The sequence below is a fragment of the Castor canadensis genome, chromosome 17 (genome assembly GCF_047511655.1).
Source record: "Castor canadensis chromosome 17, mCasCan1.hap1v2, whole genome shotgun sequence".
In the NCBI taxonomy this organism is placed as follows: Eukaryota; Metazoa; Chordata; class Mammalia; order Rodentia; family Castoridae; genus Castor; species Castor canadensis.
In genome coordinates, this window is record NC_133402.1 from 8,992,783 (window position 1) to 9,006,599 (window position 13,817).

General features: G+C 49.4%; 1 protein-coding gene across 6 annotated transcripts in view; it reads left to right on the forward strand.

Moving 5' to 3' along the window:
- The window catches only part of Clec16a (C-type lectin domain containing 16A), a 189,389-nt gene that overhangs the window by 18,350 nt on the left and 157,222 nt on the right, over nt 1–13,817 (forward strand). For all 6 annotated transcript variants that reach the window (XM_074059112.1, XM_074059113.1, XM_074059116.1 and 3 more), the window contains 5 exons: nt 2,809–2,957; nt 5,363–5,468; nt 7,067–7,190; nt 9,852–10,026; nt 11,365–11,418. In XM_074059112.1, the coding sequence (XP_073915213.1) occupies nt 2,809–2,957; nt 5,363–5,468; nt 7,067–7,190; nt 9,852–10,026; nt 11,365–11,418 (608 nt within the window). The remainder of the gene's footprint in view (nt 1–2,808; nt 2,958–5,362; nt 5,469–7,066; nt 7,191–9,851; nt 10,027–11,364; nt 11,419–13,817) is intronic.

The window sequence follows — 13,817 nt, forward strand, 5'->3', positions numbered from 1 at the left end:
TAAAGGAGGAGGAGAGGTAACCTTTGTCTTTATTTTTATTTTCTAATCATGGAAAGAAACTGTTTTCACAGTAACATAATAGAACACAAACATGCACAGGTGCAGAAAGTCGATTTCCTGAGGACCTCACTGGTTGGCGCCAGGTGCTGTTCCCACCTTCCCAGCCATTTCTGATCTCCTCCTGTTCTCCCTGTGTCCTCCCTGCTTTGGTGTGCCAGCTGTGTCTGGCTGTGCCATGGTGGATTTACCTGACCATGAGCCTTTAGGGGCTTTCCAGTTTTTCATTATTACAAGCAGCCATCGCCCGAACGCATCTGTTGCCTGTTGATTTGATGACCTAAGTGACAGAGGCCCGAGAGACTGAGATTACTTACAGACTCCTGGGTTCATTACAAAGGATGCCACAGGAAGTCAGGCACATGGTGAGGGGATAGTAGAAAAATCCCAGCCAAATGACAGAGGCCCCTCCTCTGCCCCACAGTGGTCTCCCAACACCCACAGAGTCATCTCTTGGAGGCCCTGGAAAAGTCCCTTCAGGGAGCTCCAGGTTCCTAGTGCAGCTGAGACACTCAGGGCTCGCTTCTGAAGCACCGCATAGCATCTGTGCCGTTGGCAGCCTGGAAGCCACCGCAGCCACCCCAGGTCTCAATAAGATGCTGGCATTCTCTTCTTCTGTCAGTCTGTGGCCCCCGTCCACAGGCAGGACAACTGAGGGAACAGAAGCGCTCCAGTAGATCCCTGTGGATTGGCACATTGTGGACTATTCAAAGAATGGAATTCTGGACAGCTGTTGGGATGAAGGACAGCAGCCATGCCCAGCAGTGTGGGTGACTGACCCTCAGGTGTGAAGAGCCAGCAAGTGAGGCCAGGCACAGGCAACACATTCTGTCTGCCTCTGGTACACAAGGTTCAAGAGCAGGCACACTGGTGATGGGCGTGAGAAGGGGCCTGCCTGCGGGAAGGTGCTGGTGGGCAGGGGTGTGAGGGAGCTTTTGAAAGCAGCAGAGGTAATGGCCCGTCGAGGTGGGGCCTGGTGATGTGCATGCAGTCACATTCATCATGCTGGATGCCCATGCCTTCTGGGGCCTGTGTACATGGGCTGGAGATACCTCAGGTGTCAAGCTGTGCCCTTGGCATTTATGACAGATGTGACCTCATTTTAAAAAGCATTGGATTGAGATGTTTAGAACTACCATCCCAGACCCTGACTTCTCTTGCAGTGGGCCCTGAGAGCTGCTTAGGAGCAGAGATTCTGGAAACTTCCTCTAAGGCCACTGTCTGCTGAGCCTGCTCAGAGAATGCACAGTGGCCTCCCGGAGAATTGGTTGCTAAGGAGACCCAGCCAGGAAACCACAAAGGGCTGCTGTCCTGTGCAGGGCCCCTGTGTGGCTCCTGGTGTAGCTCTCTGATCTCAGAGAGAACATCCAGGAATACTGCAGTAGCCTAAGTTAGGTCCCCAATCCCCTGCTGGACTGTTTTCTGCTCTCCGTCCTGGAGAGTCCTGAGAGGAGTCATGCATCCTTGCCCTCGATGCTGCCTGTGCCCACACTGTCCCAAGTGCTCTGCACGTGAGCCCCTGTAATCCTCACAGCGAAGTTCCTGCACTTGTCTCGACACCTGGAAACACCTGGGGAGGAGGATGGTGAGGGTGGCTAGACAGTGGCAAGATTGGACCTGGCAGTGAGGGTCTGAGTCTGTCTGCATCCAGTGCCTCAGGAACAGGGGTTTGTGTGGGAAAACTCATGGGCCCTACGAGGCCCAGCATCTGCCAGTGTGTTTGGCTCCAGGGGATGCTGGTCGGAGGACCGGGTTCTGACCCACACTACTCTCTGTCTCCCTGTAGGGTATGGCCCACCATGTCCTGCCTCTGACCCTCTGGGGAGGCATGGGGTGGGGGGAGGCTGGAGCAGCAGCACCTGTTTTAAGGTGGCAGTGAGGACTTGGAACGTGTCCAGCAAGGGCCTGACCCTGAGATTCCAGACTTCAGGCCACATGCCTGCAGTTTTTTCTGGTTGATGCCTTGGCAGTGCTTTAAAGAAAGGAGCTGTGGCATTAAGATCTGTTTGCAGCTCTCCTCCCACAGTTGGACGCTCTTGCTCTCGCCATGCAAGGTCTGCATTTCCACAGGGCCCAGGGGCCCAGAGCTGGGTGGGGGTGGGGCTGCTTTCTAGTTGGCCCTGGTGCCCTCAGGCCCTCCGTACCCCATTTTCATTGTCAGCCCCATCGTGCAGGGCAGATGCAGGCTCCCACATTGAGCCCGAATTTGAATTCCTTCCCTGTGACCTCAGGCAAGTTAATAAACTTCTCTGAGCTCTTTTTTACCAGGTTGCAAAATGGTAAGGCTGAACCCTTCTCTACAGTGTCATGGTGACTGTGGATTATACTATGAACATTCAGAATAAAGTGACCCCAACAAAATCATGTTGCTACATGGGAGGAAAATGCGTGTGCAGCCCTTTATGGCCTTCAGGGATGACCATGTGACTTTTGATGGTCAAGAGAAACCCCCACCTCAGGCAGCCTCCCCTGCCTCCCAGCTCTGCTGATCTTTTCTAGCTACAAAAAGGAACCTTCACTGGGTTTTTTTTTTTTTTTTTTCTGGCTGTACAAGGGCAGGGCCAGGCTTTCCTCTGGCATTGTCTTTGAACTTTGTGTGCAAAAGGTGATTTCTTTGCAGGTTAAGTTCAACTGCCCATTTGTTGAACGCCTGCTCTGGAACCTGAGCGGATTGAGCCTATTTTTGTGGTCCTCTCTGTTTCCCTGCTTGTCTCTGGCTGACCCACTGTTTTGCTGTGTTTCTCCTTCTAGATTATTTACTGTCTAATAACTACGTCAATTCCATCATTGTCCACAAGTTTGACTTCTCCGATGAGGAGGTTATGGCATACTACATCTCGTTCCTGAAGACGCTTTCACTGAAGCTCAACGACCACACTGTCCATTTCTTCTACAATGAGGTAAGCGGTGGCCAGGCCTGTCACAGCGCGCCTCCTGCCGCACGCACGCACGCATACGCTCGCTGTCACGGTTTCCAGTAGTACCGTGTGACTGTGCATGCTTTAACATTGTTTAACTCAACAAGTCACCTTTTCATTTTAATGGGAAATTCAGCGTGTGCTGACAGCACTATATGTAGCAGGGAGGAGAAGTCCACGAGATGTCCTGGGGTAGTGTTGCCCTGTAGGAAAACAGGAACTCTGTTCAGACCTGGCTTTGCTGCTTCCTTGCTTCAAGGTCTTGAGGAACTTCCATTCCCTCTTTGAGCCTCAGTTTCCTCATCTGAGAAGTGGGGTTAAATATTACATACTTTGTAGGATTTTCAGGGGTCAAGTTGAGTGAGATGATGTCATCAGGCATCTATGGGTACCTCAGCCCCTAAAATGTCAGACGTGCTGTTCTCTACAAGCTAATGTCCTGCTTGCTGTTCCTTGGGAGAATTATTAGCCGTTTAAATAAATAAATCTCTGCTGCACTCATGATTGGAAGGTCAGTGTGTCTCCTACACTAAAATACATATATACAACGCTGGCTGTATTGGGGCTAGATCATCCTGTGGCTTGGCCACAGCATCAAAGACCAAGGCTTTTCTGTTTTCCTGCTCTGTGATTGTGCAGTTGGTTCAGCCCACATGGTCACAGGATGGCTGCAGCAGCTCCAAACATTACGTTCTCACACGTTACTGCCAGAATTTCTGATGAGATCACTTCCCTTCTATGTCTCTTTTTGACTTCCAAAATACTTTCTCAGTAGTCTCCCACCAGACTTCCTCTCCTGCCTGACAGGTCAGAATTGCATCACATTCCTCCGGTGGGTCTGGTATTAGGGATTAGCCTTGCAGGACTGTTCTGGCACAGTCTCCAAGAAGGCTAACGTCCTCTGACCCCTAGAGTAAGCCATCTAAGAGCCCAAGGCAAACTGCAGTGCCTCCTGTGGTCCAGCCTGAGAATTCACACGGCATCACTTCACCATATTCTTTGGTCACACAGGCCAGCTCTGACTTAGTGTGGGAGGGGACATTGAGAGTGTGTGAACACAGGGCAAGTGTCTTTGGGACCATCTTGGAGGCTAGTCACCCAAGTATAGGCTGTTTGCATGGCAGATGTCTTCTGACTGGTGGTCATGCACATTCACTCCTGTGTTTGAAGTCAGACCATGTCCCAGATGTATCCTCTGAGTTCATTTGTCCCTGGTGGTGTGACAACAGCAGCCTGAGCCGGATTTGAAGTGTTTAGTGGCAGGGAAGAGATGGTCTCAGGGGAAAGAATGTGACTACCTCTCAACCACATCATGTGGTCTACAGTGAACACTGGGCCAGTAGCAGGCACACAGGTAGGTTCTCAATAAACCCATCCAGAGGACGGATGGACGCCCAGAGGCTCTCCCAGGCGGAAGAGAGCTGCCTGTGAGGCTCAGAGCAGGGTGAAGGACAGATTCTTCCCCTGCAGGGCTTCTGAGCTCCAAGCTGGAAGGACCAGAGGCCCTCCTGCTAATCATCACAGGAGTGGCTGGGGCCTTTTCTTCTTTTGAGGTGGACTTGATTTCCTCTTTAATGTGAGCCAGTAGACACTTGATAGGTGCCTACTTGACTCCAAGTAGGGCGTCCTTATGAGGGGTGTCACCTGTACCCCTCTACCTCCTTAGCTTGGAGGGGCTGGCCTGGAAGACACCCTCCCTCCCTGCGTCTTCTTGGCTGTGGGTGCCTTCAGTGTGGAGCCCAGAGCCATGTGAATGCTTTGGCCACAGGAGGGCAGCAGAGTCCACCCTGTAGCTCCTGGTCCAGCGCAGGATGTTCTCTCCTTAGATTTCAGGGGGTTCCCTTCTCGTTGTCCCTTTGTGACAGCTCTCTTTTCTTCCGTGACAGGGTTTGTACTTTCAGTATTTCCAGACAGAGAACAGTGCAGAACTAAGTAAAACTGTACCTTTTATTAGTTGAGCAGCACCCCCTCCAGTACTGCTTAGGTGTCAGATGCTGGGTTAAGCACTGGACTGGATATGGTCTCATTTAACCCTACAATTAATAAAGTGAGTGTTATAACCCCATTTTACAGACCCGTAATCAGAGGCTTAGAAATAAATGCTCCTTACACAGCCAAGAAGTGGTTGCATAGGTACAGAGTCCAAGTCTGACATTCTCTTACCCTTTGACGTTCTCTTACCCTTTCCCTTTTCTTCTGTGGCCCCGCCTCCCCTTCCTTCCCACACTCCCCATAAGGAACGAAGCACTGGCTGCAGGTTCACTGTGGCAAGGTTCTTTTTCTTTTTCTTCTACTGCAGCCTGATGGATTTCAGAAAGCCACAGGGTGGTGGGGAGGTCAGGCCCTCCTTAGGGAGTTGTAACGTTTTGGTACCCCTCTTGTTTTAGCACACCAACGACTTTGCCCTCTACACAGAAGCCATCAAGTTTTTCAATCACCCTGAAAGCATGGTTCGAATTGCTGTGAGAACCATAACTCTGAATGTCTATAAAGGTAAGTTTCTCTCCGAGCGCCTGCTTTCCGACTCGGCCGCAAGTGCTCGCTCCCTTGGTCCACGTGTACTCAGAGTGATAGGGAGCTCACTTGTTAGAAGCCACATTGCTCATCTCCCCAAAGACCCGCACTCACCAAACACACAGCTGGTCTCACCTTCTCCTTGCATGCTATGCAGAAGTCAAATGTCCCACTCTGAATAGGATTCAGAGTGGCCATGTTAGAACTAGATAAAGTAGAGATGTCTTTTAAATGTTAGATTTTAATTTTTGTGTTTTGGCTTGTAAAAGGATTTTATCTTTACGTAATGTGCAAAACTGTTTCACACCACGACCAGCAGGGGCAGTATAGTATTCCCAACCAGCCACAAAGGCCTTTGCACACTGCCTCCTGAAAGCAGGGGTGCAAAGACTGGCTGCCCACACACTTCCAGAACTGGAATTACCCCTCCCAGTTATATTCTGGAAGTTTTCTACCTAATGCCTGGTTAATTCCCTGTGGCCACCATTGTTTCAGGAATTGGTTTTCATGAATCAGTGACCTTCAATCGGGGATGGGGAAGGGGCTCCTTGGGCTCATGTCAGCCTTGGTGTGGGATGACATTAAATTTAAGGGCCTTGGGCTGGTGGAGTGGTTCAAATGATAAGAGCACCTGCCTAGCAAGTGTAAGGCCCTGAATTCAAACCCCAGTGCTGCCAAAATAAATAAAATAAATGTAAGGGCCTAAGAGCCCAGTGGGCCCATCCAGAGGTTGTAAACCAAGGGCCTGCAGGCTGAATCGAGCCCCTGGAAATGTTTTAATTGGCTTAGATGGTTTTGAAAAAAAGATGCAGTTGCCAATATTTAAAAATGAGGAAATCTCCATGACAATGTGGAGTTTTGACTTGAGGATGTAGATCTGGCTGTTCTGGGCCAGCATGGTCCTGCAGAGCAGGGTCAGGGCCCCAGCTCCCAATCTACACTAGGACCTATTGGTTTTAGTCACTGGGTCGCCAGCCCACCCCGGTCCGAGCCACAGTCGCTCCCACTACCCTCCACCCTCCGCCCTCCATTTTCTCTCGCGCTCTTCTGACCCATGTCTTTGGGTTTAGATGTCTCCTGCCCCAGTTCTCCACCCCTCTGGGCCACTGCCTCACCTTCCCAGTTCCTAACCCTGTTAACTGTTGTCTGTTTTTTCCTCTCCTTCAATGACGACTCCTGTTCCTTATTCCAGTGTCATGTAAGTTATTAACCTCTGGTTTTCCGCTTTCTTAACCTACCCTTACCCATAAATTCAGGGAACTTGCTTGTGAATGCTATGGGTCTCACTGTAGTGCCATGTAGTCCCCTGATGAGAACCAGCCTCTCCCATGCACTACAGCTGTTTAGCCCTCTCATTCAGTTTATTAGCTGTAAGAATAGCATGAGAATTGCTGCAATGAGTGTAGTTTTATGAATAAGTTAAACATCTCCAAGTATTTCCAGGAAAGACAGACAATTCCAGGTTATAGCCAGACTTTTTCATTGTGGTTTGTTGGTTTTTTTTTTTTTTTTTTTTTAATTTCCCCGAAGTTATTTTTGGTAGCTTGACATTTTTTTTCTTTTGTGAATTTTCCCAGTGGATAACCAGGCCATGCTACACTATATCAGAGATAAAACTGCTGTCCCTTACTTCTCCAATTTGGTCTGGTTCATTGGGAGCCATGTGATCGAACTCGACACCTGTGTGCAGACTGACGAGGAGTAAGTGACACCAGAGCTTGGGGGGGTAGGGGAGAAGTCGTTGTCCACAGAGGAAAAGTACAGATGAGAACAGCCCTCACCTGCCTGTGTTTAGTTAGAGCGGGGTTCTACCCACCTGTGTAGGACACGTGCCTTCCGGAGGGTGACAGGGAACAGTGCACCTATAGATGGGACCGCTCAGCGGTGGGAGAGATCGGAGTGAATGAATAATCAAAGTGGGAGCTGTCCACACAGTGGAGTGCCACTCAGCAATAATAGTAATAAGGCAGGATGGAGTGAGTGCAGAGCCTCAAAAAACTGTGCCAAGAAAAGAGCAGACGTGAAGCACTTCGTGTCATATGACTTCATTTGTGTGAAATACCCAGAATAGGCAAATCTAGAGACAGTACAGATGAGTGGTTTCCTGCTGGGGGTGCAGTATGGGAGTTGGGGGGGTGGAAGCCACTGCTAATAAGCCATTGCTTTTAGCAGCTGGGATAAAAATGGTCTCAAATTGATCATGATGATGGTGGACAATTCTGAGCATACTAAAAACCAGCTAAAGACACTACACATCTGGTTGGGGATGTAGCTCAGGGTAGAGTGCTTGCCTATGATAGGTGAGGCCCTGGGTTCAATTTCCAGCCCCACAAAAAGTGTTAAAAATGCTTAGAACTTTAAAAAGCTTGTATTTTAAAAGTGGTGAGTTTTATGGTATGTGAATTATGCCTCAGTAAATCTGTTTAGAAGATATTTAAGATGGTGATTTTTGTCATTGGTGATAATTTCCCACAGCAGGATTTCTCCTCCTTGGCACTATTGACCTTCTGAACTCGGCACTTCCTTGCTGTGGGCTGTCCGTCCTATGCACTGTAGGGTGTTTAGCAGTGTCCCTGGCCTCCATCCACTAGAGGCCAATGGCACTCCTTCCCAGGCAGAACAACCCAGAGTGTCTCCAGATATCGCCAACGTCTCCTTGAAGGAAAAGTCACCCTCAGTTGAGAAGCACTACCCCAGAACAACAGCTTTGCCTAGGCCTGGACAGAGGACACCTGGCCAGAATCAGGAAAGGAGGTCTCCCGGGGGAGAGGAGCTAGACAGCTACACTCGCAGATAGACACTGGGCAAGAAGCAGGGCCAGTAGAGGGCTGAGTTGACTGGGCATTTGGGGAAATAAGAAAGTCCCAGATATGAGACCTAGTGAGACACTTCCCTCTGCAGAGGGCAAAGCTGTACGAGGAAGGACATAAGGACATGCACTTGGCTCTGCAAGGAGCGGTTCTGATAACTACTGTTGGGGAAGGGCTGGATGGGACATGAGGAGTTGTGTCACCAGAGGAGGTCAAGAGATAGTATCTAAAAAGGCCCATTGCAGAACAGAAGTCAGTGCAGATGGTGGAGAAGTAGGGAGGAGGTGGACACAAACTACCAGAACTGAAACCTGCCTCCCCTGGGACGGGAGTTGCTGTTGTCCCTTGTCAGCTGATCAGTACTATTTGAGTTTTAAACCTGTGTGCATACATGACTTTGATAACATTTTTAAACTAAAGAATGTAAAAGTGAGGTTTGTTAGGTACCCTACTGAAGAAACATTTGCACAGTATGTTACTAAGACTAGCTGTGGAAATCACATATGTGCGCTATAGGTCTCGGTGATGGGGGTCACAGGCGCTCATTATAGTCAGTCTTTGCATGTAAATTTGTTAGTGGTATTTCTAAAGATCTTATTAAAGTACAGTGAGGACAGCTAACCCAAATTATATAAAGAAGCCAAGTTGGTCCTGCACTTACTCTCTTGAAGCAGGGGGGCCAGATGGCTAGCAGTTCAGATTGACCTAGGGAGAGGTAAAAACAGACTGTCAGGCAGAAGTCCCAAAACATTAGCAGTGGACACTGTTACTAGTGTTACAAGGGACCTTTTCTTTTTCTTGCTTGCTTTATTTTCTTTTTAAATCTTCTGTCTTTTGAAGTAGCCATCCGTAATAACTTGAATAATAACAATGACGATACAAACAACACCTTAGCCTAGCTAGATTGCTGTTGGCCATCTCTACCCACTTGAGGGTGGCAAAGGTGTGTCCCTGGCTGCTTTGATTCTGTCCTTCTGGAGTGTGAGACTGACAGCGCCCAGGAACCCCAAACATCATGGCTGTTCTGTAAAGACACAGACACCTCCCGCCCAGGCCTGGGGACGGGGTGTTTGTCCTAGCTTTGTATCCCACATGTGGTCAGGCTGCATGCCACATGTGGCTGCTGAGTAAACCCTGCTTCTCTCTTCAGAACTCCTACAGCATGTTAATTGGTGAGGATTTATGGCTCCATTACTACCACTTATCTGGGAGCCAGGGGATCTCGCCACATTGGCTGGTGGTGGCTCTTGTGCAATGGCTTATTACAGGAGCTTAGCTGCTCCTTGCTTTGCTTACTCTGTTTGTTTGGAGGTGTAGTTGAGGGTGGCTTGTACCAAGGCCCTCAGAGGATGGGTTGCACTGAATCATTTTCCTTTTGTGTATCTGCCAAGTTGGGGCAGGAGAGTGGTCTCAGGAGTGAGACTAGCTCAGATATTGGGTGTGTGAGTGAGCGGGCCTCCAGCCATCTAAGTGTCAGGTCCAAATCTCAGAATTTAGGTCCAAAGCCTCTGAGCTCTGGCCTCCAGGCTGAGCTGGCCATCTCTCATGGCAGGCACCGGAATCGGGGGAAGCTGAGCGACCTGGTGGCTGAGCATCTGGATCACTTGCACTATCTCAATGACATCCTGATCATCAAGTGCGAGTTCCTCAATGACGTGCTCACTGACCACCTGCTCAACCGGCTCTTCCTGCCACTCTACGTGTACTCACTGGAGAACCCAGACAAGGTGGGTCTGTGACCTGGCCTGCTGCGCCTCTGGTGTCTTGGGGGCCAGGGGAGCCCTGGCCTTGACCAGGGCTGACTGTGCTTGAGGGTGGGGCCTTTCACAGCCCACTGGCTCTCCTCCCCTCCCTCTTCCTTAGAAAGAGGGACTATGAAAATGACTGAGCAACATAGGATTCCTGACATCAGCCAAAGCAGGAAATCATGCAAATTCAGGGGTTTGCTTTCTGCACACCCTTCCCTGAGGTGTTCTCATCCCGGGCAGCCTTTTCTGATAGTTACCAGAGTTAATTGTTTTGGAGAAGAGCCAGGCAGCAACACAACTCACAAGAAGTAGATGGGAAGGATTCCAGTCACAGTTGTCAACAGGTCACAGGCCTTAGTCCTTGGTGAGGATAGATGGAGACATGTGGCTCCATGGGTAACCTCCTGCCCTCTGGGATTTTACTTCAGCAGGTCTGGGGTGGGACCAGAAATCTGTGTATTTTACTTGCTCTGAGGTGACTCTAAGCAGCTGGTTCTGGGATCCCTTGGGAGGCCTCTGTCCTTCCCTGCAGAGTCAAGGGGGCTGGGGCGTGGGAGGGAAAGAGAGAGAGAGAGAGAGAGAGAGAGAGAGAGCAAGCGCACACGAGCAAGCTGAGTAGGAGTCAAGATAGCAGATGTGTCCTAAGGGAATGTCATCTATTTGGAGATGGAATGTGAGGTTTCTTGCCACAACAGGTAAATATGTTAGAAGTTGCAATCCTAATTAGCTCTACCCATGCAGCTAAGGGAGACATCAAGAAAGCTTGGGGATTGGAGTCCAATCTCCGCCTCTTCCCTTTCCTAAGCCTTCAGCCTTGGCCAAGGCAATAATGTCCTGAACCTGTCTCTTCACCTGCAAAACGAGGCTCTAATGGTCCTCTCGTGTGGCTGGTGAGAGACAGGGCATCGTGAAGCCCCATCCATGTGAGTAGCTGCTTTGAGGCCAGAGACCCCAAACTTCCCCCTCCTGAGCACAAGTGTCTGGGGGAACCTCTTCTTTGGGGCCCTCAGTGCCCAGCGGGGAAAAGCAATGCTCCTGGTGACTTCTGGAGCCAGCCCCTCTTGGGTCAGCTGCCAAGCTAGGACTGCGGGTGAAGGATTTCTCAGGGGACAAGCAGTAGCCTCCAAACGTTGCGTAATCAGGTCATGCCTGTCTTTTAGAGTGAACAGTTGACTAACACCAGGAAAGCGCAGCTTTGTGGGGAAGGGCTTGTCAGGGGCCAGGGCACCTCTTCAAACTGATGGCTTTTGGTGTCATGCATTTTCTGTGGCTCCCTTTTGTGACCTGGAACCCTCTCTTTCCTCCAACCTTTACTAGGGAGGAGAACGACCGAAAATCAGCCTGCCAGTGTCCCTCTATCTTCTGTCACAGGTATGTTTCCACTCATCAGGGTCCCCAGCCCTTTTGGGGTCTTGTGGTACGCCTAGGCCACATTGCCTGTCTCTGTGTCTCCACCTTGAAATAAAATCATAGTCAGAAGAAAGGGCATTCTGTTTTCCTGTTAGAGATGGCTGTACCTTCTTCATGGCAGGGATGGAAATTTAAAGAGAAATGAAAAATAAATCAAACCTGGCACTTGTGTAGTTGATTTTTCTGTGGAGACCACGGTTTCTAAAACAGCCAGAGTGTTCTCCATACTCTGGAAATGTGGGGTCCTGGCTCTTATTCACAGTATTTTGGAATAAGCCCCAACTGCTGGACCACAGCCTGCACACATGCAATGGCCTTGGTTTAACAACGTTCTTGCAGTGAGGCTATTTTTAAAGGGTTTTGTTGTGGTTTTACTTCCCAGATTATCTTCTGAGAGGAATCTTGCAGTAACCTCAGCACCCAGATTTGTGACACTAGCCAGTTTGTCTGCCTCCCCTCCTTAAACAACTGTGCTTCCTTTTTGTAATTATGTAGCATTTACAAGAAGGGAAAAACTCCATGGCGACTCAGTTACATAACTTCAAAAATATTTTTATTGCTTGAGGACCAGACTCACAGGCCATCTCATCAGACTGTCAAGTAGTCAGACATTCACCCAGAGCTCTGCTCTACTTTGGCGGTTGCAGCAATACTGATTTGCTTGGACAAGAGGCTGGTCTCCCAACTGGATCTCCTGCCGTTTTGAGTTTGGGGTGAGGTTGACTCCCACTGGCCCAAGAAGAGAGCCTGAGGCCCTGCCTCTCCCAGCTGTAGGTCAACTGGGATCCTGAAGTGCCTGACCACTGCTCTGCTCACATCCGGAGCCTGTTCTGGAGGCTCTGTTTACTCAGAGCTCTGCATGGTGCTCACTCTGTCTGAATGCCCTTCTGTGTGCTGGAGCTCAGCATAACCCCAGTTCTCCTGGCAGCTTTTTCTGCATCTCTTGCCGGGGATTCTGGGAAGTTGGCAGGACCTGAGTGGGACAGCTGCTCAGCCACAGTAATCCTGCAGAAAGCATCCTCAGGAACCCCACCTATTAGAGCAGTGCATGACTTCTCTGAGGAGTATGGCTCATAGCCATCCCTTTGCTGAGGAGAGCTTTGCCTGTTCTCTTATTGAAGGACCAATAGCATGGGTTCCTCATTATTTCACTATGCTTATCTTGCAAAAAAGCATAGTTTGTAATTCAGCCTGGTGCAGTGGCTCAGGCCTATAATCCTAGCTATTTGGGAGACAGAGATCCGGAGGCTCGTGCTTTGAGGCCAGCCTGGGCAAAAAGCTCATGAGTCCCCATTTCAACTAATGGCTAGGTGTGGTAGCACGTACCTGTCATCCTAGCTAGTGGAGAAGCATAAATAGGATCGTGGTTCAGGTTGGTATGGTCATAAAAGTGAGGCTTTATCTCAAAATAACCAACATTAAAAGGGCTGTTGAGTGGCTCAAGTGGGATAAGTGCCTGCATAGCAAGCACGAGGCCCTGAACCACCACTACCACCAAAAAAAAAGACCTCTTTTAAAGACTAAAGTCTTGAGCCCTTCTTCCCCTTCTTCCACATTTAGCTTCATGTGGCCTAAATGTGTAAAAACTTTACACATGAACCCATGAAAAGTCACATTAGTGGTGTTACTTAAGTGTGATGACTGCTGCTTTCCCATGAGACTAAACTGCCTCCCACACTGAGCATGGTGTGGACAGCCCTGCCCAGCTCTTCAGTGGGGGTCTGGGCACATGGTCACATACCCTCTGTGATGATCGCTCCATTCTCCCGGTCCAGAGCCATGAAGGTGAGCACTGCACATAGGCAAGAGTCTGTCCACAGTAGAAACGATGGGCCTTTGTCTGGGAGGGGCCTTAGGACGAATGCTTATGGACTGAATAAAGGAGTGAATTTGTCACATTCACACAGAGTGCGTGGGAGATGGCTGTGGAGTGAATGAATTCAGTGATGGGCTGCCTTGGGCCTGAGCATAGTGTGGCAGTAACTTGGCTGTAATGAAGGTGAGAAAGATCATCACCATCATGGCTGCCGTTGAGCACATGCCCCAACTCTGTGCTGGGTTAACACAGTTCACCAGAACAGATGCATGGTCTCTGGGCTGGTACAGCCTCCTGGTATTTTAAAGACAGATTGCCCCCATCCTTTGTCAGGTTGATGTCACACTTGTCTTCTCTGCTTGTACATGCATTCAATCTGAATTATATTATTTGAATAATACTCCCCTCCCAACAGCATAAGCATGGGGAGAAGTCTCCCTGATAGGGATAACCAGTCGGTTTCTGTCTTTACTTTACATAAAAAAGTTTTTCAAGTTAAAAATTTCAACTGGGGGAAAACCCCGTTTTCTTTCTTTTTATCAAG